This window comes from Aythya fuligula, chromosome 6 (assembly GCF_009819795.1).
Source record: "Aythya fuligula isolate bAytFul2 chromosome 6, bAytFul2.pri, whole genome shotgun sequence".
Classification (NCBI taxonomy): domain Eukaryota; kingdom Metazoa; phylum Chordata; class Aves; order Anseriformes; family Anatidae; genus Aythya; species Aythya fuligula.
Genome location: NC_045564.1, coordinates 1928672 through 1953800, shown reverse-complemented (window position 1 = coordinate 1953800; position 25129 = coordinate 1928672). Strand labels below are relative to the sequence as shown.

The 25129-nt window shown below is 32.8% G+C and overlaps 1 protein-coding gene across 1 annotated transcript in view; it reads right to left on the bottom strand.

The window, feature by feature from the left end:
- DNAH7 (dynein axonemal heavy chain 7) overlaps nucleotides 1-25129 on the bottom strand; it is a 111185-nt gene that overhangs the window by 40954 nt on the left and 45102 nt on the right. The window contains exons 27-41 of the mRNA XM_032189956.1: nucleotides 23180-23392; nucleotides 22023-22121; nucleotides 20081-20329; nucleotides 17000-17149; nucleotides 16236-16418; nucleotides 15220-15396; nucleotides 14741-14872; nucleotides 13826-14050; nucleotides 12356-12553; nucleotides 8262-8417; nucleotides 6837-7005; nucleotides 4624-4750; nucleotides 3522-3741; nucleotides 1424-2296; nucleotides 388-617 (exon numbers count right to left, since the gene is read on the bottom strand). Of these exons, the coding sequence (XP_032045847.1) occupies nucleotides 388-617; nucleotides 1424-2296; nucleotides 3522-3741; nucleotides 4624-4750; nucleotides 6837-7005; nucleotides 8262-8417; nucleotides 12356-12553; nucleotides 13826-14050; nucleotides 14741-14872; nucleotides 15220-15396; nucleotides 16236-16418; nucleotides 17000-17149; nucleotides 20081-20329; nucleotides 22023-22121; nucleotides 23180-23392 (3401 nt within the window). The remainder of the gene's footprint in view (nucleotides 1-387; nucleotides 618-1423; nucleotides 2297-3521; nucleotides 3742-4623; nucleotides 4751-6836; nucleotides 7006-8261; nucleotides 8418-12355; nucleotides 12554-13825; nucleotides 14051-14740; nucleotides 14873-15219; nucleotides 15397-16235; nucleotides 16419-16999; nucleotides 17150-20080; nucleotides 20330-22022; nucleotides 22122-23179; nucleotides 23393-25129) is intronic.

Genomic DNA, 25129 nt, shown 5'->3' with positions numbered 1-25129 from the left:
TACGCACAGATAAAGCACAGCTGTACCCTACTAGCAAGCCAATGGCACCTAGCAACTCAGAAGATGGAGATATCCTCCAACAAATCTCAGAGAAAGTAGGATGCATTAATTATTCTGGCAGCATAATATATATATAATCAACATACAGCTACACTAGGGATGCTAGAAGTGTTCTAATGCAAGAATATTTTGCAGGCATCAAGTCACACCTTTTGTCCAAGAAGCAAGTACATGTCCTAGGAATATATTTAATCCATGTACAATTCTATCAATTTAAATTTACTAGAAACAATTAATTTGTTTTGTTCAGATTAACTATAGGAAATAGAAAATAATATTTTGAGAACTTGGGTTCCATTAGAAAAGTTCATAAATACAAATCCTTACGTCCGCTTCTTTTCAAGTAGAGTTTTAAAAGTGGAGATCAGTTCCAAGTACGAAGTAGGTGTAACATAGTTGCGTCTTTGCAGTTCCACATGGAATGAGTCAGATAAAGCAATGGTAGATGTATGAAAGCTTTTACACATATCAATACACCCACTTCGAGTTTCTTCGGACATTTCGACATCTTCCAAGAAGCGAGAAGCAACTGCTTCTAATGCATCTTCAGGCCATGTCTGAAACAAATGAATTCAGTACTTCATACTCATAGATCTCAAAATATTTTTTTTTAAAAAAGCATCTTTACTCCCTTTCATAGATGAAGACACTAAGGCATAAAGAAATGCCCTGATCCATCATTATCAAACAGGATAATAACAGTACAGGAAACAATTCAAATATCTAGGATCTAGAGATTCAGTTCAAGGATACCAGCTTCTTTCATCCAGAATAACTACTTTTAGTGTAAGAAAAATTTTGCATTTTCAATGTATCCATAGGGGTGTATGACTGTCTCTGTTCTTCCTTTTCAAAATAATGTTTAAAGATACGGTAGGACCTTTTAAAACTTGATGAAATTTAATTACCTCAGATTCTTTAAATCCAACTTCTTTAATATTATGTATGAAGCCTTTTTTATATAACATGCAGATGGAAAAAAATCCTACTGCAGAGCAGTGGGGAAAAATCTATCTTTGACAGAGATTTCAAACTTTTTTTGGACCACAGATTCTGGTACTCCTTATAATAGAATAAAATAATAGATATTTAAATCTATAGTGTCTACAGTACTGTGCTCATCCATTTATACTTTTATACTGCATCCTGATATTTATTTTCTCGATGATTTTGCAGTTAAGATGATTCTAATTGTGCAAACAATTTAAAATATGACACTAAGAAAATCTAAGGTATTTTTCATTGTTAACTTGACCAAAGAGAATTACTTAACAAAAAGGGTTGAAGTCTGTTTCTATTGCATTTCCCTTAGAAAAAAACAAGCCCAACATTTTTTATTTTTATTTTATTTTTTTTTTTTTACCTGAAACCAATCTAGTGTGCAGCAGTTGACAAGAGCTGGAAATTTACGAAGGCGATTACGGAAAGCATCTCCAATAGGACTCATTGCCAATACTATATGAAGCTGATCTCGGCAGCGATCAACAAACATGTTAAAAAGAGCTATAGGACTGCCATCAGTCTGTTTTGCCCTGTCCCGTTGGCAATCTATTTGACGCATTTGTTCACAAATTTCTTGTTTCTCATCTACTGCATAGAGATTTGGCACTTCACCTGCATTTAGTAAGTTGTTAATGTCTTCTAAGAATGACTCTTTTTTTATCTGTGTATCTGTGAACAAGAAAACTCCCTGCATTTCTGCTTCGGTAGATTTTCTTAGTATGACTTTTAAGTCTTTGTGCCACTCATTGATACCATAACTTTTAGTTATTTCAACCTGAAAAAGGTTGTACTCAGCCATATGGGCTGCTAATCGAGTAAGAGATTGTCGACCGCTCCCTCCAACACCAACAAGAAGGGCATGGCTGCGAGGCTGTTTCAGAATGCGGGAAATTCTACAAATATGTTCTATAGCAAATTGGAACAAGACAAGCTGCATTGGCTTTCTGCTCAAGTTATTAAACTCTTCGAGGTGACTCTCTACAACTAATCTCAGCTGATCCACATCACTAATCTCCCTGTATTTAGTGTCATCTCTCTTAGGGTCATGAAAATCACAAAACATTAAGCTACGTAAGTCATCTTCTTCCACTCTTCCATCGTTATTGAAGTCCAGATTCTGGAAAAGTTCATGAAAATCTTCATGTAAATCATCTTTCACTACTTCTTGGATAAATCCAACAAGCCAAGCCCTATCAGGATTATCCACCAAGCGATCATAATACACTCTAAGAACCTGTAAGATAAAAATGTAATTCTTTTAATAGTTGCTTCTGCTCTTGAATTTATATTTTTTTAATCAAGATAAAATAAATACCAATCTGCAAAAGATTATATATTGAATAATATATATATATTAAACTTTACAGAAAAAATAAATAGATACTTAGAATCAATCTGAACAGTTGGGACAAGTAATATTATTTTGGAATTAAAGTGAAAGTCTGTATGGAAATATATACACACTACACATTTATTAACATATTAGATAAATGTATAAAAGGCTGCTGCAAAGTGGAAGGGAGTATGTTGATCTTTCTGTATACTGCAAGATAGGACAAGATACAGGATTGTATTTCAGAAAGGAAGACTGCAGTTGGATATTAGAACATCTTTTTGATGAAGAAGATAGCGAACAGCATGAATAGATTTCCTGGAATAGGCAGTTGTATTCATACTTAGAGAACTCTAAGAAATTTCTAAAAAAAAAAACAAAAAAAAAAAAACAACAAAAAACCTTCAAAAGTTACTTGATCTTTCTCTGTGATCCTGCTTTGGGGAAGTATAGTGAACCACATGATCACCACAGATTTCTGCCACGGTCACTTTATTTTGATTTGATTCTGTGAACTACTGCTAAATATTTAATAAGCAACAATTACCAACAACCTTGCTTTCTTATAAACCAGGAGAGGGAATACAAAAAAAAACAACAACAACAAAAAACTAGATACCACCTATTTGGAGCATTCTCTTGCCTCAAAAAAAGTATGGTTCTCTAGAGTGTCTGTCCTATTATGACTGAAAAATTAGGAAACACTTGCTGAAAACAGAAAGATCAGGACCATACTTTAGATTACTAAAATTAGATTTTAGATTACTAAAATAGATTACTAAAAAGTGGGGACCATACTTTAGATTACTAAAATTTCCCATGACCCAGGACTGCTTGCTGTTCTTCTCACCATTAATTTCTGTTTTGGGGGAGGAAGAAGAGAAGAAATGGAAAGGACTGTGCAGACATTCAAAGCTGCAGAGAGCATGTAATCACATGAAAGTGAAGGAATCAACAAACAGTCAGCTTGTCTACTGAGAGAAGATTCATACTCCTGTCTCATGAATGTAATATCAATTTACAGCTGCTAGCCAATGCAAAATAATATTACAAAATCTTTTATACACAAATCTGCATCTTTTTCTTATTTACAATAAATATTATTTTTTAGTATTAGGTGATTTACCTCATGAACCCAAAGACGTTTCATCATTGCTGTGGATTCTGTTGTTTCAGGCCTTGACAGGCAAACACCTTGAATAACACGTGAAAAATCACGAAGATTGAACAAATAGTGTGATTTGGCTGGAGTAGGAAGCAGATTCTTCATAGCTGCTTTATACATACGCATGGTTCCATTAATAATTTGTGGAGTCAATTCTACATATTGTGATGGAAAGCTATAACTGACAAGTTATAAAAGATGATAAGAACAAGGTGAATCTCACAATTCCATCATATGAGCATGTAAATTAATAAACAATATTATGTATGTATAGTGATTTACTTCTGAGTCCATGCCAATTTTAAAATTCTAAGATTATACTTCCTCACAGGCAGTTTTACAAATCTTAGTACTCTTACTGGATAAACAAGATTAACTCTGTCTGTGAATCAAATCTAGTAACTATGGAACATGTTGACAAATTTGGCTATGTGAGACAACTAATTAATTACCCTTTCCCCCATTTTTATGATTAACGACAGCGACAGGAAAGTAGGTCAAATAACTCTTGCCGTCTTCTCCCTTCAAAGGGTCAGAAGCTGTCAAAGGACAAGCCTCATCTAGACATGAGATATTACAGTCTTTCGGGACTTAGCTGTAAGAATGGATAGAATAGAGGAACTTAAATAAAAATATAAAAATTCCTAATGATAGAATCAAAAATTATGCCATGGTGAAAGGCCAAAGAAAGAATAAGCCTTCTCAAACATCAAGAAATTTAAGAACAGTTTCTAATTCTATTCTTTGAATAACAACTAACCAAATTCTACTATGATTTGTTATACATCAAAGAATACTGTTTATAGAAGTATCCCAGATAACTGAATTAGTTTCAGCTAATCTAAAACTAGGTTGGAGACTTCAGAACAAGCACTTCTCCACTGGAGTATTTTTGCATGAGCCTTATTTTTGTGGAGTAATGAATACCACAAAAGGCACAGAATAGAAAAGATGGTCATTTCTTTTCAAGAGAAGGGTCCTACGACCCCTATCTTTTGAGACTTCCTAGTACCATAATTTAAATACTCATTTTGATTTTTCTCAATATCTACAGGTTCCTTACCATATAGTCAGATGCCAGTCTAAGATTCTAGAAAAAATTGTGTACATGGATTCATTATCAAACTCATTAATAGTAACTTTATTGAAGTGTCTCAAGAATCGTGGTGTCACTGGGTTTCGGCCGCCACCTAAATATTAGAAAGCTATGCTATAATAACAGAAAAAGAGTAAAACACGGAAAAACTAGCAATTTTTTTTCTAATAGTCATCTTTGATTTAGCTAGCAGTGTTGCATCAAAAAGTACCACACCCTGTCATAAACCTAATGAAAGCAACAAGACAGTAAAAACAGTCATGCTGTTCTCCTGCAAGATATAATCTGTAAAATACAGATAGAAATGGTCAAGTTAAAGATGGATAATTTTAGACTATTTTAACTACATTTCTGTTACAGAAGAAAGCTTTTATCATAAATTCCAAACCTACGTTCTTGATTTTGAAAACATCACCACAAAAGAAGCCTTTACAGCTATATGTATATCTTATTTAATTTAAATTTTATCCCAGTTCTAGAGTTAGTAGCAGCTATGACTATACTGTGATTTGGATAACGAAGACATGTATGGAAATAGGAAGGTGTAAAATGTAATGGATATTTGTTCCTTCTGTTGGGAATTCAGGGTTAAGACGCTGCACAATGTGTTAAAGCTTCTCATAGCAGCAAATTAGGAAGAAGTAACTGAAAAGTGGACAACGTACCATTCCTAATATCAGGATCATGGCAAAAGGCAAACACATTTAGCACAGTAAGTCAAGAGGCATGACTTAGTAGCTCAGGTGTGACCCTGTTCTAATGAAACCATAAGACTCATGGAGCTGTTTCACATTCAGCCAGCTGAGACTAAGCAGAACTAGTAACTGTCTATATTCACACATAAACTGTATATATACACATATAACTGTATACATATTACCAGTATCTGCTTAGGAATCTCATTATTTTTTCCTGAATAGGGCAAAGGAGAGATATTCATTGTAATTTATTCATTGTAATTCCTTCCATACCATATTTGTCTCCTGGACACAGCACTTTACAATGCATGTTAGTTTTTGCATGTGCACTGATGGCAAATTTAAACAAGCTATTGGGATATAAACATGAATTTTACCCAAAAGATAATCTTTTTCAAATATAAGTTTTAATTCTAACTTTAAGAAAGTAGCTCTAAATAGCTTTATGTTTCCTTTAATAACACTACATAAACATGCAGATTTCAGATTTTAATTTCTTATTAGTATAAAAAAATTAATAAACACAGACTGGAATAAATAATACAATTCTGTGAGTACTCAAAATATATGTGATTCAACTTGTACATGTTTTTTTGTTTTGTTTTGTGTGTGTGTGTGGTTTTTTTTTTGTTTGTTTGTTTGTTTTTAATCCATTCAATGATAAGAAAACTAGAAGGCAGTCCAAAGTCACTTGTAACAGGAACATAGCATGAAGGGAGGCTTTGCAGAAAAAGCACCTCCAAGATTTGGCTATTTCCAATGTAAAAAAGGAGCACAATTAAGTTATGCCTTTCCTTCGCAATTTCTGCTTAGTCGTTCCACAGACTGATGCTTAGATGAAGTGCTTTGAACTGTGGATGAACACACTGATAAATGATTGCAAGAAGCAGTTTTGCTTTTTCAGGAAGCATGAAGTTGTTACACAGTTCCTTACTGTAGTGAAGGAAATAGAGTGTACAGATCATTTAAAACTAAACACAATAGTATCAGAGAAACACTAGTTCATTATTTTAATTGTTAAAGCATGCATAAAATATTTCTAACTAAAAAAATGATAAAGTAAATCAACACTGATCTATCAACTATCTATACATAGTCAACATGTACACATGCTACGAGAAATATAATGACCTCGACATCATATGACTTCCCTCATTTTTTTGCCAAGTAAAATAAGGTTTATCTACTGCAGGCCTCCACTTAGTTCTATTTTTAAAAGTTTTGAAGAAGATGGTCTCATTAGACCAAAACAATTTCAAAAATGCTGCATAAAAATCCTGCAAAGCAGTGCGTCTTCCTGGCAGGTTTGTGTAGTCTCCTTGCTGCCCCTCAGCCACTTTGCTATGATTTTTGTTCATGTTTCCTATAAGGAAAGGGTTCACCGAGTCCTATCCCTAGCCATAAAGATACAAACTAAAATAATAAGAATTCAGCCTTTGGAAACAATGAAACAGGATAAAGCATATACTATACATCTCTTACCTGGTGGCCCCATTGCACATACAATCTGAACATCTACAAGTTTAATCACTGAGCAGTCCTTAAGGTCATACCAATTCCAGTGATCTAACCACTGCCTTAGTAATTCAACAGGAGGTTGAGCACCATAGACCTCTCGGGCTGGCATGTTAACATCATCTACAAATACAACCTGAAAAAGGAAAACAAATGATTTTGTATTTATTTATTTTGGTGAATGTGAATTATACACTTCACTATGTGTTTTTTGAAAAATGCCCCTTAAGTTCTTAATGGAATTGCTGCTGAGTTAAATTAAACCAAACTTAAGAAGTAACTGTGCCAATTCTAAAGATATTCCAAAACATAACTATAGAGGAGAGAGAGTCTGTATTTCTCTTCTTTTATCTCAGTGTATTCAATGAAAAATAGCAAAATAATACTTGCCATTTAAACCTTTCTGTGCTACTTATATGCCCTTTCTTGGAAAAAAAGATGGAGTCAAGAAGACCCATGAAAATCTGAAACTTTGCTGAGACTATGGTTCTGCTTTTAAATGTACTAAGCATTACATCTTTCTTGGCACTGTTATTCCTAAAGCATAGACCACTACTGATCAGGAAAAATCTTGACACAGGCATTAGTTGCCTAATGCAACTAATGCAAGTTCTAGAAATACATTTATGCATTTTATCTCTCTTCTCTTCCTTTAATTGATACAGAGCAGAAATTTGGTGAAAAGGTAAACAGGTTAAATCATGAGCCTTGTTAGCATTATTATCTGAGCAGTATACTGAGATGGTTTTCAGGAGAGTTACTGACCCTTTATCCCAAGGATCAAGCAGAACGGAGAACCATGAAACACCCATCTGGGTTTCTACATTGTTTTTTTTGTTTGTTTGTTTGTTTTACCCCCCAGAGCTACATAAGCCCTCTTGATTTATTCCACATCACCCTTCCCTGACTCCTGTGTAGATGAACAACAAGGGCTAATAATGAGAGGGCTGAACAAGCTTCTGTAGCATCCCCATAACATGCAAAATCCAAGTGTCAAACCCACCATGGCCCCACTTTTAGATTTATATAAAACTCAGAAACCACAACACTGTCAAGAGCTACATTTTTAGCAACACCTTACCTATGTAGAACTCTTATGTAAAAGAAAATATCACAAAATATGGAAGGGGAAGTATGATAATACAGTTTACCATTATTCATATCATAACATTTTTTCTGTTGATTAAAACAATATGCACACTACTGGTAGAAGGAGTAAGGAAGATGGGAAACATAAGAAATTAAAAGAATAAATAAGAATTGGAATTCCAACGGTTTATTTGAAATTGATCAAGTTTTCTTGATATCAGTTGTAATCAGTTGAGAAAATAATGCATTCACATATTTCTTTGCATTTAAACACTTATTTACATACAGAAATATATAGGTTACCATTCTTTTCCCAAGAGGGGGTCCAAAAATTCCTCTTCTCCTTTTATCCAGCTTAGACATTATAATATTCTGAGTCTGAGCTGCTGTAGTTTGTGCTGAAAAGTTAATAAGCAGTGGCTTGTAGACTTCTTTATTCAAATTATTTAAAAGAAAATTCTGGAAGAATTGTGAAGAAAGTTAAAATATATACATAGATAAAGTTTAAAGCAATTTAGCAAACAGTAATCAGGCATTTTTCTATAGTTTTTATCTCATTTAAATTTATAAAGCAGTAATTTATCTCTAAGGTAACTCTTATTTCATCAGATAAACCAATATTCTTTAACAATTCAAAAAAAAATATCATGAACTTAATTCATCAAAGAAATTTCTACCTCACAAAATAGATACTTTCAGATCTTCTAAAAATAATATACCTAGTATATAATATAAATTCAGCGCGTTAGTATCTTGCCCAAACACAGCATTTCATAATACTACTTAGAGTCAATTTGTATTTAATCCACACCCAAATTGACAAAAGTATCCACGGGTCCTAATACTTATGCCTAGTTTTGAAGAGTTTCCAGTAATATTTCCTGCAGAGGACATAGGAAGAATATCTAAAGATAAGCTTTACTGTCAAGAGTGATATTGTTTTATAATGCTAGCTACTTTCCAAAGACCCTTTTTTGTTAGCTTCAATTTAAACTCTGAGGGAAATTAAATCAAAAGTCACCATTTCAAGTAAGACTGAATGGGATTCATTTCCCACCCACATGTGAGAAAAACTACAGCGCTAGAACCTTCCAGCAATTTCTGCATATAAATTAATGTCTCTAATGAATAGCCTAATCTATGTCAACAGCTGTTGGAGTTTTCAGACCACATCTTTCCAGCAGAAAGAGCATTTGATCTTTAACCTCAAAGGAAAAATATGAACTTTTGCACAAGTACGTAATAATGACAATGCACAAAAACTGCACAGCAACGTGACTCAATAGCCACATTTCTACTACTCTTTTTATCAGTTCTAAACTCCCACAAAATATTACTTTCTTAACTACCAACCCAGAAATGAAGTGGGCCAGTAGAACCTAGCCATATTCCTCATTAGAAAGAAAGGATTTATTTATGCTTTATTATATTTCTGTCTTATGTATTTCAGGAAGTCTTCTATGAACAGATCTTGTTCCAGTCCTTTTTAAAAAATAGTTCAGAAAAGTAACTTAAAAGTAGGTTACAGACTCCTTAGTCAGCAACTTCATTTACCACAGTAAATTTAATGACACAAAAGGAAGGAAAGGTAACAGATTCAAGACCAGGAAACCAAATTTATTTTATCTGCTTGCAGATAAATGTCTTCATGCTGATTGCATGAATCATCAGAAGCAAAACTCTCTACAAAAAAAAACACAGTGGAGGGCAAAAGAACAAATAAAACCATTTTTGTGCAGCTCAGAGAAATGGCTTACTTCTTCTTTCTCTTTTATGATTTACTTAGAGAATCTTATTAGCTAAACATAAAATAATAGATTTTCTGTATCTCCACCAAATTATACACTTTTTGCCTCAAAGAAAAATAAATAAATAAACAAATAAATAAAGCTTTCCCATGGATCTATATGGAAAACCCAACAAAAAATGCTGAACTGGAAATCTCTGTAAGTGACCCCCACCAACAGGAGCATTATGTTGCTACACTTCCCTTACTTATCAGGCATTAGTAGCTTCTCTGAAAGACTTATGGCATCAGGATTTAACCTGCAGTATCCCTCTGATACGTATGAAGAATTAAAAGTTATCTAAACTTTTTGATGTCATCCCTTAGAAACATTTTCTATGTTACCCGTACTGTTTTAATAACCACGTTACAAAAAGGAACAAATCATCGCTTAGTGACAGAAGAAATAAAAAAAAAAAAAAAAGGAACTAGTCTATCACAAAATAACAATGACCCAATCATTTCAAAATGCAAGTAAAGTCTGCTTTTAATTCTACAATGGCATATTCCTTAAGACAGAAGAAATAATATTGGTAGAAATGGAGAAACTAAAAAACTTTAATCGTGATTTCTTATTCTGATACCTAGTTACAATGCTTTTTAGAAGATAATTCCCTTTGATTATAAGTTTGTGAACTCTGAGAAATATACTGCATTTGGCTGTATTAAGTCATTATATATCTTAAATGTTTTATTATTTACTATCATACATTTTAATTACCATTATGCATACAAAGAACCAATACATGTTGCCTCTTTCAGTATAAAAACACAAACTAATCACTTAAAAAGTAATTGTCAATGGTTTGTTCTCAGTTCAGTGTTTACCTTATTTATTACACAGAATTCAAATCATACTGAAAGACAATATTAAAAGTTTTATTGCAAACTTTTCTATGACACACACCAGTACAGAGATATGAAAGGTACTGGGCAGAATATTATCAATTTAGATAGCTTACTTCAGAGAACAAAAACTTGATTTTTTTTTAAGAAAAGTACTTCCATCAATCAGAATCCATGGATTCAAATAAGCCATCCAGTGGATGAAAAACACAATAATTGCCTGTGAAAAGTTTGACTTAGGTGACTTATTTGCTGTTAAAGAGGACTTCTGTCACTGGGGACAGAATCAATCACCTAAAGCAGCTGTTTCCTCTGAATGCACTGCAAACTTTGAAGCTCTGCAAGTGGAGTAGAGGTTCTACAGAAAACAATGTTGTTTGTTTTGATGTACATACAGTAATACTCATAGTAGTAAGACTGGGATCCTAAGGGGGAAGGGAGAGTGTACAATCATGTAATTCAAGTGTTTCTCGTAATGAAATATCAAATAAGAATATTTCTCATAAGAAATATCAAATTATTGTGTAAGGTAGAATACAATGGCTTTTGAATTCTCTGTTTTAATACCATAATAGACTTTTAAATGTATTGTGTGTCATATACAAAAAATAAGCAATACAATATTGCATATAAGGTAAGATGTTTGACTTCACACGCCACTGGTATAACATTACTTCTTTAAATATTAAACAGTTGATGACATTGCTACCTCTCAGAAAATTAACAGCAATGAAACAATTAACCATATTTTGGGGAAAAAAAAACAAAAAAAAAAAAAAAACTTTTTTCTCCCTTTTACAGTCAGATTACCAACCTTAAAAATCCTGAAACTAGAACAAGTATTAGCATTCTGCCAAAAAGATTTTCAGAAATAGCGGAAACAACAGCTACAGTCAAAATAGATTTTAACTATTATTTATGTTCCTTTTTCATTTTCTCTCAAGGACCAGGACAACATGGGTAAAGAATATTTGGCATATTATAAAACAGGACACACAATTGTTTTGATTAAAATTTTCTTTCTCTTGAAATGTGCAGCTGTTTTTCATTGTAATGACCACATACGGCCAACTAATTATCTAAGAAAACTGCCTGGGAATATCCTGACTAGCCAATTCCCCCTCTCACTGTAGTCTGTTTCTGTAAATAATTCTTGGTTTCTATAAATAATTCTATAAATAATTGCTTTTATTTTTTTGCCTTCATATTTGTTTCAGTGACAAGATTCTTGTTCTTGTCTGTTTTCAATGCACGGAATAACCGTAGTAGAATCTGAATTAAAAAGTTATTAACCCCTAAACTTTTCAACAATATCAGCACACATTTCTGCTGCTTCCAAGTTTAGTACCTAAGCATTTCATTTTGTTGTTTTGAGCAATCCTAACTGGATGCCTTAGTAGTATTTTGTACATCAGTGTCTGTGTGGACCATCCCAAGTATATGTGGCATAAAATAACAATGCAAAGTAAATCAATACAGGAATCATATTGAAGAATTTTGTTTGTGTAGTATTAGCAGCTTCTTCCAGCGGATATTTAGGTGCTGCTTAAGAATTTAGTCTAAGTGTGTGAAGAACAAAAAAAAAGATAAAAGAAAAAATATTCCACCTTTTGCTACATAGCTTTTGCTGTTTTCCTTTCTCATAATTTCATTTAATAATATCCAAAAAATCGTGTCTTATTTTCCTTTTATAAACAATGCCATCAAATTACTCCTCATCTAACCCCATTCAATAATTTCTAAAGTCAGTGTTAAAAGTACTTACAGTAATATAGGTACTTTTTCCAGTTCCTGTTGGCCCCACAAATATAGAAGGTTTTTGATGCACTGTCAACAATTCCATCAATGTCATATATCGAACTGTATCCAGAGTTGGTACAATTATTTCATTAAACATCACATCTTGAGGTATAGGAGGAGCTGATTTGAGTGTTTCCCCCCAGGGTTCCCAAATTCCTGCTCCCTATTTTAATTTTTATGAAAGTCAAATATTTATAAGTATGAAAAAGCAGCATAGAATCAATGCAAACAGAAAAATCAAAGTTCTATGAATTAGCGGATGGATTTATCAGACAATATTAGAACGGATTAAAAATAATTTCATAGGTTTGTTTCAACACTATCAACTTAAATATATTTATTTAACTTGATGCAATGTAGGGTTGTCAATTCAGACTATTTAAACAGAAACATAGTACCCGTACCTCAATCATGCAATTACTGTATTACTGAAAGTCAAAGATTTTATCTCTCCTTTTATACCTATACACATATTACATATAATACGATACATAAATATGTAAATAAAATAAATATGTGAAAAAGCATAGTCATCTTTTCCACAGAATCTTTACTCATTATAAATATCTCCAAATTACGGAATTTGAGGAGAAATCAATTTTAATGCCAAAGCTCCACAGCAAAGTTTTCTCCTTTGGATCACACTACTAGAAGAGTCTTTAAAAGATGTCAAAACTCTCCAGCAGAAAATTCATATAACTCCTTATATGAATAATATCATTGTAATCAGTTCTAAAAAAAACAAAAAAAAAAACAACAAAAAAAAAAACCACCTGTATGCTCCTTCCTATCCCCCAAAATCTTGGGATAACAGTCATGAAATTCCTAGAGATCACTCTCTTTATTTTCTCTCCTTAACTAAGGAAGGACATGTCGTTAGGGATTATTAGCAGAAGACATGAAACCTTCACAGCTGATTGAAATCTCAGCCACTTTCCTTACCAATACGCAGGAATCATGCACAAGCAGAAATCTAGACAAAACTAATTCTCATTGTACAGCAATGGGAATTTACAGGAATGAGAAAATCAAGAAGGGTACATTTATTTTGTTTTGGAGTTTTTGGAGCATACTAGATAGTGTATGTGCATTTTCTCCACTGGAATAGTTGAATCATAGATTCCTATCTTAAGCCCAAGGGAAAGAGGCAGAGGAGAAGAAGCACAGAAGCAGATTTTCTGCCAAATTCTTCTGCTACAACAGGCAATTTTTCTGGTAGCTGCAAAAACAAGCTTTGGCGCTATATGTCTGAGCCAGAACACCGGACCTTACACTGGCTTGTAAGGAAGGATATCCTGCCTAATTCAGTGACAAAAGAAGCAGGCAGCAGGAAAAAAATAAAATAAAATAAAATAAAAATTACAATACACAACTTGTAGTATTCATAAAAGAGTACTTGAAAATGAGGGGCAACATCTCATTTTATAATACTTACCTTTTTGACAAACCGATAATCATAAATTGTTCCTTCTGTTGGAAATTGAACAGTGAAAGCCTTTGAAGCATGTTGATCAATACTACTCAACAATTTATATTGTTCTCTTGTCTGCTCACTAATTGGTCCATTAAGCATTTCTCGCACAACTTTGTCAAATTTCAGTCGATCATCCTCCTTACAGGTAGCTCCTACAGACCATATCAGTGAAAATAAAAAAATACCCTAGAGTTGGAATAAAAATAAGAAACATAAATTTTGTACCTGTATATTACAAAGTTCTTCTGCATTGAATCAAATAAATCTTTGTCTCAAATCACTATAGAATCATACCATACCAACTTGTTTTTATTTATAAAGCATGAGACCATGCTTCTGGTAAAGCAGAACACTGTTTATGTTGACTCTAATAATAATGAATCTGATCACCTTTGATGTGCAACAGAATGCCTGACCTGCTCGGTGCAGAGCCTTTATTTTGAGAGAATTCAAGCATAGACTGGCCTTTATTCCAAAACAATTGAGCTTATCTTTCTCTTACTCAAAGGCCTACCCCATACACTGATTCATACATTTATTAGCAGGGATTTTTATTGAACTGCAATCCTTAGACAGCAAGGATTATCCTATTCTTACTATCCTATTAATAAACAGATACCAAAAACTGGAGAATCATGCAATTTTCTTTGGGTGATTTTATAAAATTCATTAAATTTTTATGAAGACACCAAAGATGGAAGACTCAGCTATGCATCTATTATAAAGTAGGTGTTTTATACGTAATAATATTTTCCTCAGTGGACATTACAAAATATGTATTATAATGATTGAATATAATTATTATTGCTTTTGAAGTCAATTCCACTAAAGCCTGATTTGCAGTTCTCTGTTTTGTCTGTTTATCATACTGCCTACCTCAAGCCAAGAAAAAATGTCATGATCATTCATAGCTTTAAATTGGGTTTCATCAGTAAATTCATCCATCATGCAGTCCATCAGATTCATCAGTGATCGAATTAAGTTTGTATCTGAAGTAGGAGACAGTTCCTGAAAAGAAAGAAGAAATACTCTTGACTGCACGTGCATTTTACTCACTGAAAAGAGACCACTGGATGTTTTTTTAGTAGTAGTAGTATTTTTAAATTTTTTTTACTCACTGTGAAGATAACAAAAAAATCTGTAGGCATGTATGCCTAAGATACATTCAAAACCAAGTTAATCATACAAACAAACATCTTGCTCACAAACCTGCATCTTAACAGCAGTTTAAATATATATATATATACACATATAAAAATTTATAAATTAACATGGCCCCATTAAAATTAATTATTCCTTTGGCACTTGGAATTGAACATAATTCATAAACTGATAGATTCTCAGAAAAGCTCTACCTTTGTGTGTTTCCTAATGAACTCAAGACAGAGTGGAGCCATTCTGTCAAACAGGCCTACTATAAATTCTTTATGAGTAGAGCTGATTCCTGAAGGCACTGTATTTAGCCATGACATCATTAATGGTCTCCAGCCTAACATATGGGGTTCCATGTAGACCATACCACACCTTGAAACCTAAAAATAAAGAAATGGGTGCATGTTATCTTATGCAGTCTCCAAAGTTTTTTTCTTATCTAAAAGAAATTAAAATATCATTCAGTGTTTAAATATACAATTCCTGGGATTATTAGGAGTTGGTATGAAGTGTACAGTGTGGTTCTGCAAGCCCTGAGACAGATGATCAAGATCCAACTTATCTTTATCCTTGAGCCAACAGAAGACCTAATGTCAAAGAGATTTTCCTCTTAAATAGAATGAGTTCCCAGCACTGAGGTCATAAAAGATAATAAACTGACTAGTCCAACATTTAATTTTAATTAATTTTAATTAAAACAAGTTTTATAGTAGTTTCAAGTAAAAATTCCAAAATTCCTTTCCTCTATGACTATGCAGGTATTCTGTTCTGTTTATAATATTATCTGAACTGACACATTCAGGAGGAAATGTTTGCATTTCATAAAAAGGAAAAACTAGGTGTAGTAGAGATAGACAGGTACCATGAATGTTGTAACTGCTGGTTTTATTGGAGTTTGTCAATGGGATTAAAGATTTCTCCATGAATTATTTTATTTTTCTTGTCAGACACTTACAAAGGCCAGACTCCAAACAGTTACAGGCTCTTCAGAGGAATACAAAATTTCTCAGAACATATTGTGAGATTATGAAAATCTTATGAAAAAGAAGAAAACCAACCCACTATGTCCTTTACTTGAAACATGTATGTAATAAATACAAACTTAAAATTATTCTTCTCAGTTAAGCATACTTTTGAAAAATTAGAAAAGAAAATCTTCACTGTATACCTTGATAATGAAAGGTAATTGTAATCAGTAATTCAAAGAGAGGTAACTTACAGTAGCAGGAGAAGCAACTTCTAAATCCATTGGTTCAAAAATAAGGCTCATCTGCTGTGACATTTGGATGATCTCTCCACTCATAAGGCACAACTTTTTATTATCATCAAGCACAGTATTCATATTCTCAATCCATACGGCATCCACTGGTCCATCAAAAATCAGCCATTTCCTATCTGGGGTCTGTTTTGAAAAGAGAGAATGGAAAGAAAGGGTAAAGGGAAAAGGAAATCAGATATTTGTATTTTATTCAATTATGTATACTGTAAAAGAACTATTTCAGAACTAAAATTGTTTTCCACACACACAAAAAGTAAAATATTCTGAGTACAGATTTGTATTGACAAGAAGATTCTGAAATTACAATCTACATTCACAATTTAATTTTATTTCTTTGAATCATATACTGTAGTTAACTACAGAAGGTTAATATTTTTACTAGATTCTTACAGTTACACTTGCAAAGCAGTACTTTGCTTCAGTTAAACTGCAACATATTCAAATACTTTGACTTATGACAAAACAAATACAATTTATCAGTGCATACAACTCCATGCTCACCATGAAAGTCAATAGGACTAACTTAAGAGATATGTTGATAGAAACCTAAATTTCATGTTTGGTATTTTAAAATATAAGTGAATAGTCATATGTTTCTTACAGCAAAACACAAAGCAGTTGTGCAGTTCTGCAAACACTGCTAAGAGTAAATGTATGCATTGAAAGGTCATTTCCCATAAAGCTCTAATGCTGTTAGTACTTACTGTGGAAGAAGCAAATGCTCTGAAGCTCACTGCTAGGATGCCATCTGACCATTCATGTGAAACTGGATCAAATTGTCCATATAGCTGACCCATTGTTATGGATTTGGGATTTAAAACAGTGATCTGAACTTTGTTTTCTTCCATCAGCCCCTAAGGACACAAAAACAACCACAAAATTAATAAAATCTGTTAATACAGAACACGCCATTTATTATGCCATACATTATATTTTGAATTTTACAGATATTAAATCTTCATAAAACTTCCAGCAGGTTAGAGAGGGAAAGGCATCATAAATATTACATTTGAAAGACGGTTTACAAATGTTTAAAGACAATTATCCCAACTTCATCATATGTAGTTGGAAGTATAGTTTTAGTACTGAACAGCAACTTGATAAAAAAATTAAATGGATTTATTTATAAAAAATTGATTTATTTTTAAAAAGGGATTTATTTATTTTTTCAAGTGTTAGTGAATAGGACCTTTGCAGGTCCTATCCCTAGGATAATAGGGATATCCCTAAAAGGATTTTTTGTTTGTTTGTTTTGTCTTGTTTTCTTGCTTTGTTTTTTACTTAAAACATACAAGGATATGTAATTTTATTTTTAATTAACTTCAATTGATTCTGTTCTTCTCTCCTTGTGACTAAATATGATATTTAATATTGCACGCATCAAAGATCACTTGAGTGAAACCACTGTTCTACAGGAATGAATTACAAACACTCATTTGAACACCAATTTACTGGATAACAATTCACTGAATTAAAAGAAAATGCAGAAAGTTAACTATTGTTATATTGGACTGACAGACAGGAAAAGAATTTTTCCTACATAACTAAAGCAAAAGCTTCACAATTTAATCTATTTATAGCTATAGCAGGCAAACAAGCAAATAAATGATCATAAGAATAGAACTCTTTTTGATGGTTATACCAATCTGAAAGACTAGCCAGCGTAGTCTTGCTGATATCTGCACAAAAAAAAAACAACACAATGCACCTGCCTAAGGAAATTAAGGAAATTAAAGGATTTTGCTAAGGTGTTTGGCTACATGTTTCCAGCCAGCGAGCATGAAGAAATTCAGTGTCCTGAAGATGACTTTTGTTTTGTGGCTGTTACTATTTAAGTCTGAAGGTATCTGGAGTTCTCAGAAAATCCTAATAAAAAAAATAGATTTGACCAATGCAATTAAAGAAAAAAAAAGTCCTAATTAAATTATTTCTGAATAATAGAATACGTTCACCAGATCAACAAAATTCCATTGACTTAATCTCCCCTCTAATGTTCAGAAAGTTAACTAGGTTATTACATTTCCATGATTTGATTATTGGAAATTATTTTTGCCTAGACCTCTTGAAAGTAAAAACTTACTTCCAAGAAGAGGGAAAAATGGGTATGTATACTGGTTACAACCAGTCTCAAAAGCAGTGTATTTGTTGCTGAGCTGTAGATTTATATCCTGCAAAGAAGGAAGACATAACAGGAAAGAGTATGAATGTTCAGCAGCCAGTGACTGGCTATTTCAGTGCTCCTCTTTTATTCATCTGCTTAGACACATCTTTTGTTGTCTTCTTCAGTAGTTTTAACAATCTGCAGGAAAGGTTAAGATCTCTACCTAATGAACTTTCAATATCTAGACTGCTCTCTCCTTTGGGCTGGGACCACTTTTAGATGTATCATTTGATACAAACCTTTACAAGCTTCCATGAGAATACAACACAAGGAAATACCAGAGCAATCTGGTCAAGCAACAAGCAACATGTCAGAGATGTTCAGATTCCTAACTTTCTGTGAGAAACCAGGAATTTCAATTTCTCACAAAGTGGTGCTGGAATTAACTGTGACACTTGATCCCACTTCTGTTATTCTTTACAAAAGCAATTGGTCATTTGAAACATAATGAGAATAATAAACTGAAGTAGAAATCTTTCTTCCAAATAAAGCTACACTTTTAAAGATTGTCATCACTTTTGCAAGGCTTGCACTTCAGAGTTTTCTTGATTCACTCTTACTATCTATGACCCTGGTGCTGGCTGCATGGCCAAATACCAAGCCCAATACACAGTATTTGTAAATACAAGATATAATGGATACAGAGGCCTGTTTTTTACATGTTTGTGAATATCCTTCACTGATGGCAAGACTGCTGGGCATGGCAGAAAAAGAAGGATTTTCACTAAATTCACTTTGTGCTATTTTCTGATAGTATAACGTGGCATTTTCTAGGATATGCAAAATGCAATGAAAAACTGAGATTATTGAAATGCAATGCAAGCAAATAAAATAACTAAATCATTTGATGAAAAACAAATAGTTCTGCTAGACTCCACCGATGTACTTTCTAGAAAATTTCTTTTCCTTATAATGATAGTGCTAGTAGTGACTATGAAGTTTTTCATAGACATGAGAGTAGGAAAAAAAATCAAGAAAATAGGTAACTATGTAGCCTAAGGCTCAAACACACCCTGACTGTATGACCAGTTTAAACAATCAGAATGCCTGTAGCAAAGGGAAGGAAGAAAAGGGATTCATTTTATCAAAAGGAGGATCAGACACTTGTTACCTCTTCTCTCTGTTTCAATCTCAGGATAAGCATTCTGGTATAAATTGGGATTATTTAGTTTCCGCATTTACATGGTTTTATTATATTTTCATCAGAAAAACTTCAAAACTTTGTGTAAATTGATCAATTAGTTTGGTGTAGTTCTAAACAGAATAATCTCTTTTAAAATAGAGTTTAATATCTCTCATGAATAAGTTAGAAAGCTGGTGCAAAGCTGTCACAAGGAAAAGTTTATCCTAAAATTTAAAGCAGCTAATTCATTCCTTGTCCAATGTGATGGAAGAGTTCAGAAAATTCTGTACGTAGAATCGTGTGAAATATGTATCTCTAAAATTGGTTCATCTTGTCTAATATAAATTTGAAAGAATAGCTTCTCAATCTGTTTTCAGTTTTTGCTTATATTGCTCTAGAGTTTCCTAGAGTAAATTCCATATTAAGTATCAATACTGAAATATTTAAAATTTGTTTGAAAATAGTTTTCACCAGAAATATTTATAAAATATGTTAAGATACCTTCTCACATATGTCCCCCAGTGCTCCTGCCAGAACTCTGTATGCACAAGTTTTTCCACCAAAAGGTTCTCCAACTATCATAAAGCCATGACGCACAATCATCATCTCATATATCTGCAAGATCTTCATAGCAAATATATCGGTCATTTGCAAATTCATAGCAGCACAGTTTGTTTTGATGGCTTCCAATAGGTCATTGTAGTCTGGTTTTGGTAGCTTCACACCAGGAAACAAATCAGAGGTAATACCCTATCCAAACAATTAATTGGAAAGTACACTTATTTTCACAGTCATTTGGTTTGAAACTTATGCAATCAACTCTTTGTCCTTTAACACTAGGCAGACAAATACCTATTTTGATTGAAATAATCATGAATTTCGTATCACCCTTGTCTGAGCTAAAACTCTGATTTCATAATTTATTACCGATATTTATTTCATGTACAGTTTTCATGTTTACCTGTGTACACAGAAGAGAATTACCTAAGCATGCTCTTTCCTGATCAATATGAACTTTTATCAAACTAGTTTATACTTGTTTTACTTAGAAAGTCGAACAAGCTTTTACCTTTTTCTCTCAATAACTGAAAACTAATTAACAGAAATTAAAAACTGAAGTTTCTGCATTTTTGTTTACAACAAAACAATAAAGATTAAAAAAAAAGTTGAAGATAGAACAAATTATGTAAAAGAATCTCTGTGATATCATTTTATTAAGATAGACCTGAAGTATCAACTCTTAAAGTAAAGATTACTTAAAGAACTTTTGAAATAAAACATATTATTTAGACATGACAACAATAATTACTGGTGAACTTAGAATCACATTATTTTGGCATTTTTCATGTCATTGGGTATTTTAGTTTCCTTCTAACACGTGCTTTGATTTTCATTTAGCACTGTTATCTTCCAGTGTTAAAATGTTAATGACCATAAAACATCCTGACCTCAAAGTATATCTATTATTAAAGTATATCAAAACACATGCCTAGCATTCCGTGCTACCAAAGGCACATTTTCCAATCAACAGTGACAAAAACAGGGCTTTTCCAATTAAAATAATTATATTTTCCAAGCAGAAATAACCATGAAGTGGTAATCAAGGTGACCAGCTGTTTTTTGTCTGAAACACATTTGGTATAAAACTTCTATTACTCAGTCGTTTATCTCCTTTTCACAGCCTGTTAAGAATTAAAGATTTATGCACTTGTGCTAGTTTATGGTCTTTCTATGCATTATCTCTAACTGAGATAATGACAGTAAAAATAAATAAATAAATAAATAAATCTATTAATGCTTTCCTTCTTACAATGTGGATGACATAACTATGGTGAAATGAAGGAATACCATATTAAAAGAAACCAGTTAGTATTGCTGTAAGTTTTACTGCTGGATAAAATGGTCTCCTTCACAACAAAGCAGGATCAATGTTATAAAAACATATTGAAAAAACATATGAAAGTGAAAAATGTATAGTATTACTGATAAATATATGTATACTATATTATTAACATTGCTATTCTTATTTTCAAAGACTGAAATTCAAAGAAACAACTAGTGAAGATGCTTCAGTTTTCACAGACAAATTCTCTAAGCTTATCTTCATGATTTACAAATCTGTGAAAATATGCTCATGACTCGATTTCAGGAAAAAGTGCCACATCTACGAAAAACTAGATTAGACTAACAGTGTCCAGAGACACATGTTCAGTTTCTAATTCACTACTTTTTCTGTATAACTTTTGGCAAGCCAGTTACCATTTCTGTACTTCAGATTTCTAATTTTTTTCATAAAATTCCTATAGCAAAGAGCTTCTATATTGCTTTTGGGCCCTTGTGGATGTTTTATTATCGCAATGATCCAATTTTATTTAATTATAAAATTACACAAAATAAGTACTATAGACTGAAAATATTTGCAGCTAATCTTTACGTTTTCTACCTCAAAAAGTGGTAAATCATGAGACAAGAATTTAGGCAGGTTGACATCTGTAATGGATCTAAGTAGCAAAATTTCTTCATCCTCTGATGGATATTTCAGCTAAAAAAGATATAAAATAGCGTTAGTTATTTTTATGTGTTTAGAAAACAGATGTTAAATTTGTAAGTTTTACAGAACTGTTTTTGTTGTGTATATATGTAATTACGTTGTCAGGTTCAGGTCCACTTACAGTCGCACATGTTCTGGACGTATGTTTATGCTTTGATATCAAGGTATTTACAGGGGCTTTCTATAGTCAGGACAATTTCACTTTAGTTTATGCCCAGTTATGGGTATTGTTATAAATTTAATATTAGATTTTTTTTTTTTCTAAAAAATTGATTTCTTGCTTTATAAGGTATATTCCTTTTTCTTCGTAAATAGGACAATTTTCCCTGCTTTGAGGTAAAACTTCAGCCTTCCAAGAGGAAAAACTAAAACCTTGCATAGAGATATGTTTCCAAGAAACTTATGCACATGTTTTTGCCATGATACACAGCTTGTTTACTGTTTTGTTTTGTTTCATTTATTTGTTTTGGGGAGCCAGGTTAGCAATAGGAGGATTATAGTTAAAAACAAAAAGAAATATAATTTATATTAGTCTACCTAAATAAAAATAATTGAATAAATGAAAAGAAAATTTATTAGCAAAGTCTTTTCATTCATTAATAATGCATGTCAAGACAACACACTGCATTCTAAACAGTTTTTCTTAAAGACTAGAGAGATTGAAGTCACATTTGGCAGAGAGTAATTGGAAGGAGCTCACATGCTATGGCAAACAAATCTGAGCTTGTTAAGAAAAGCAGAGGAAAGCAGTGGCCAACAAGCCAAATACAACTCTCTGAATTTGAATTTATCTAGAATTTTTGAAAGATAATCAGCACCATAGGCCTGCCATTCTGAGACAAGTGGTTGTGTGAATGGTCCAATAACTTCCTCTCTTCTTGACTTTCCTCAGCTTGTGGAAACATACCCTTTTTGTTTTCATACATATCACGAGATGAAATGCTCAGTATCTATTTTCCTTTACATAGAAATGCAAACCTTCTGTTATGAAGGAGCCACACTACTGACAAAGTCACTGGGTTACAAAGAAAATTTGAGAAATCATTTACCTTCAGGTTACCAGCAGCAGTGAGTACTGACTTCACAGCTCTCATTCCATAATCATAATGGTGCTGAGAAGACAACTGCTCTGAACATAGACGGTATGTAGCTACAATTTTTACTGATAGAGGTCGAGCAGTAACAAAACCACAAGAATAAAGAACTATCTCTGCAATCATGGCATAATCAGGAACCATCATAGCTACCGTTCTAAAGAGAGCCTATTAAATATATAAATGAAAAATCACATAAGAAAAAATTACATATTTTTATATATAACTTTTTCTACAATTACATAAAACACTAAATCTTCTCATTATTTCATTAATTCGGTGGTAGCCAATATAAGTTAACTATCATTATGCCTGGAGTTTCTTTAGGCTATAGCCTTTGAACTTTTCCAAACTCTCCAATCAAATTCCCTTTACAAAGCCTAATAAAATATGGCTAATAGGGCTGCTACTAAGATGATGAAGGGCCTGGAGGGGAAGATGTATGAGGAGCGGCTGAGGTCAGTTGGCCTGTTCCTCCTGGAAAAGAGGAGGCTGAGGGGAGACCTCATCATGGTCTACAGTTTCCTCACGAGGGGGACTGGAGGGGCAGGTGCTGATCTATTCTCTTTAGTTACCAGTGATAGGACCCAAGGGAATGGTGTCAAGCTGTGATGGGAGGTTCAGGCTGGGTATCAGGAAGAGGCTCTTCACTGAGAGGGTTGTTGCACACTGGAATGGCCCCCCCAGGGATGTAGTAACAGTACCAAGCCTGTCAGAGTTTAAAAAGCGTTTGGACTGTGCTTGGTCATATGGTCTGAATTTTTGGGTAGACCTGTGTGGTGCCAGGAGTTGGACTCGATGATCCTTATTGGTCCCTTCCAACTCAGGATATTCTATGATTCTATGATTATAACTACACTATAATATATTCAATGTTTTTCCATAACCACCTAGAAATACTTTAGTTTCCATTGTGACAATTCATGTTTGTCTTCACGCCTTCTTCATTCAAGATTAACAAAAAAAAAAACAAAAAAAACAAAAAAAAAACACATAAAATGCCACAAGCTTTAGAAGGAATAGGGAAATGAAATACAACTGCCATAAATGAGTTGCTGCTGTCAGACTTCATGTACTAGCACTGTTTACTGCAGCCTGTGATTCAACTTTGCAGTAGCTTAAGCAAACAAGCATCAGAATATTTTCAAAGTTTCCACTGCTTTTCACATTCTACCAACAAGTTTTTGTAATTTCTTCTTTTTCATCTACACAAGTAATGATTTTGAATCTTGTATTCACAGTATGTGTTAATGAGTAAAGTTCCCAGACAGTTCTAAGAGATGTTTACAAAGGTTGTACATTATCTTTATTAATTGATCAATATATTTGCTTAGATTTCTGTTTCTTTCTGTAGACATATAACAACTATATTTAAGGGGTAAAAAAAAAAGACATAGCACTATTTTAGCAATCACTCAACAAACAGTTTAAATAGGACAGAAATCTCTTACATTATAAATATCACAAGTCCTCTCAAATCAAACTAAATCACTTGTCGGAAATAAAAAATATTTTTTTTTAATCTTTTTTTATTCAATATTATGATGTTATTTACTGTTTGTACATTATAAACTGTTCATTTTTGATCTTTCAGGTGCTTGGTCAAGAAACACAAGGCTTTATTTATTTATTCTATCCTGACAGATTGACAGATGTAGAATAATCCGACCCTTTCCTGACATTTTTAAATTCATTGTATTTCTATTTTTCAGTTTATTTTTTCTTTATAATTTCTTCTTCTGAGAGAATATGATTTTTTACTTTAGTATAGTAAAAAACTTCTTAGATGAACTGAAGGTAACTGATTTTAAAAATTCTTTATAATTTCTGTATTTAACAAAAAAAAAAAGAATTTCACTTTCTGTATTAACTATTAAAAGTAATGAAATGAAAAGTGCTAGAAGT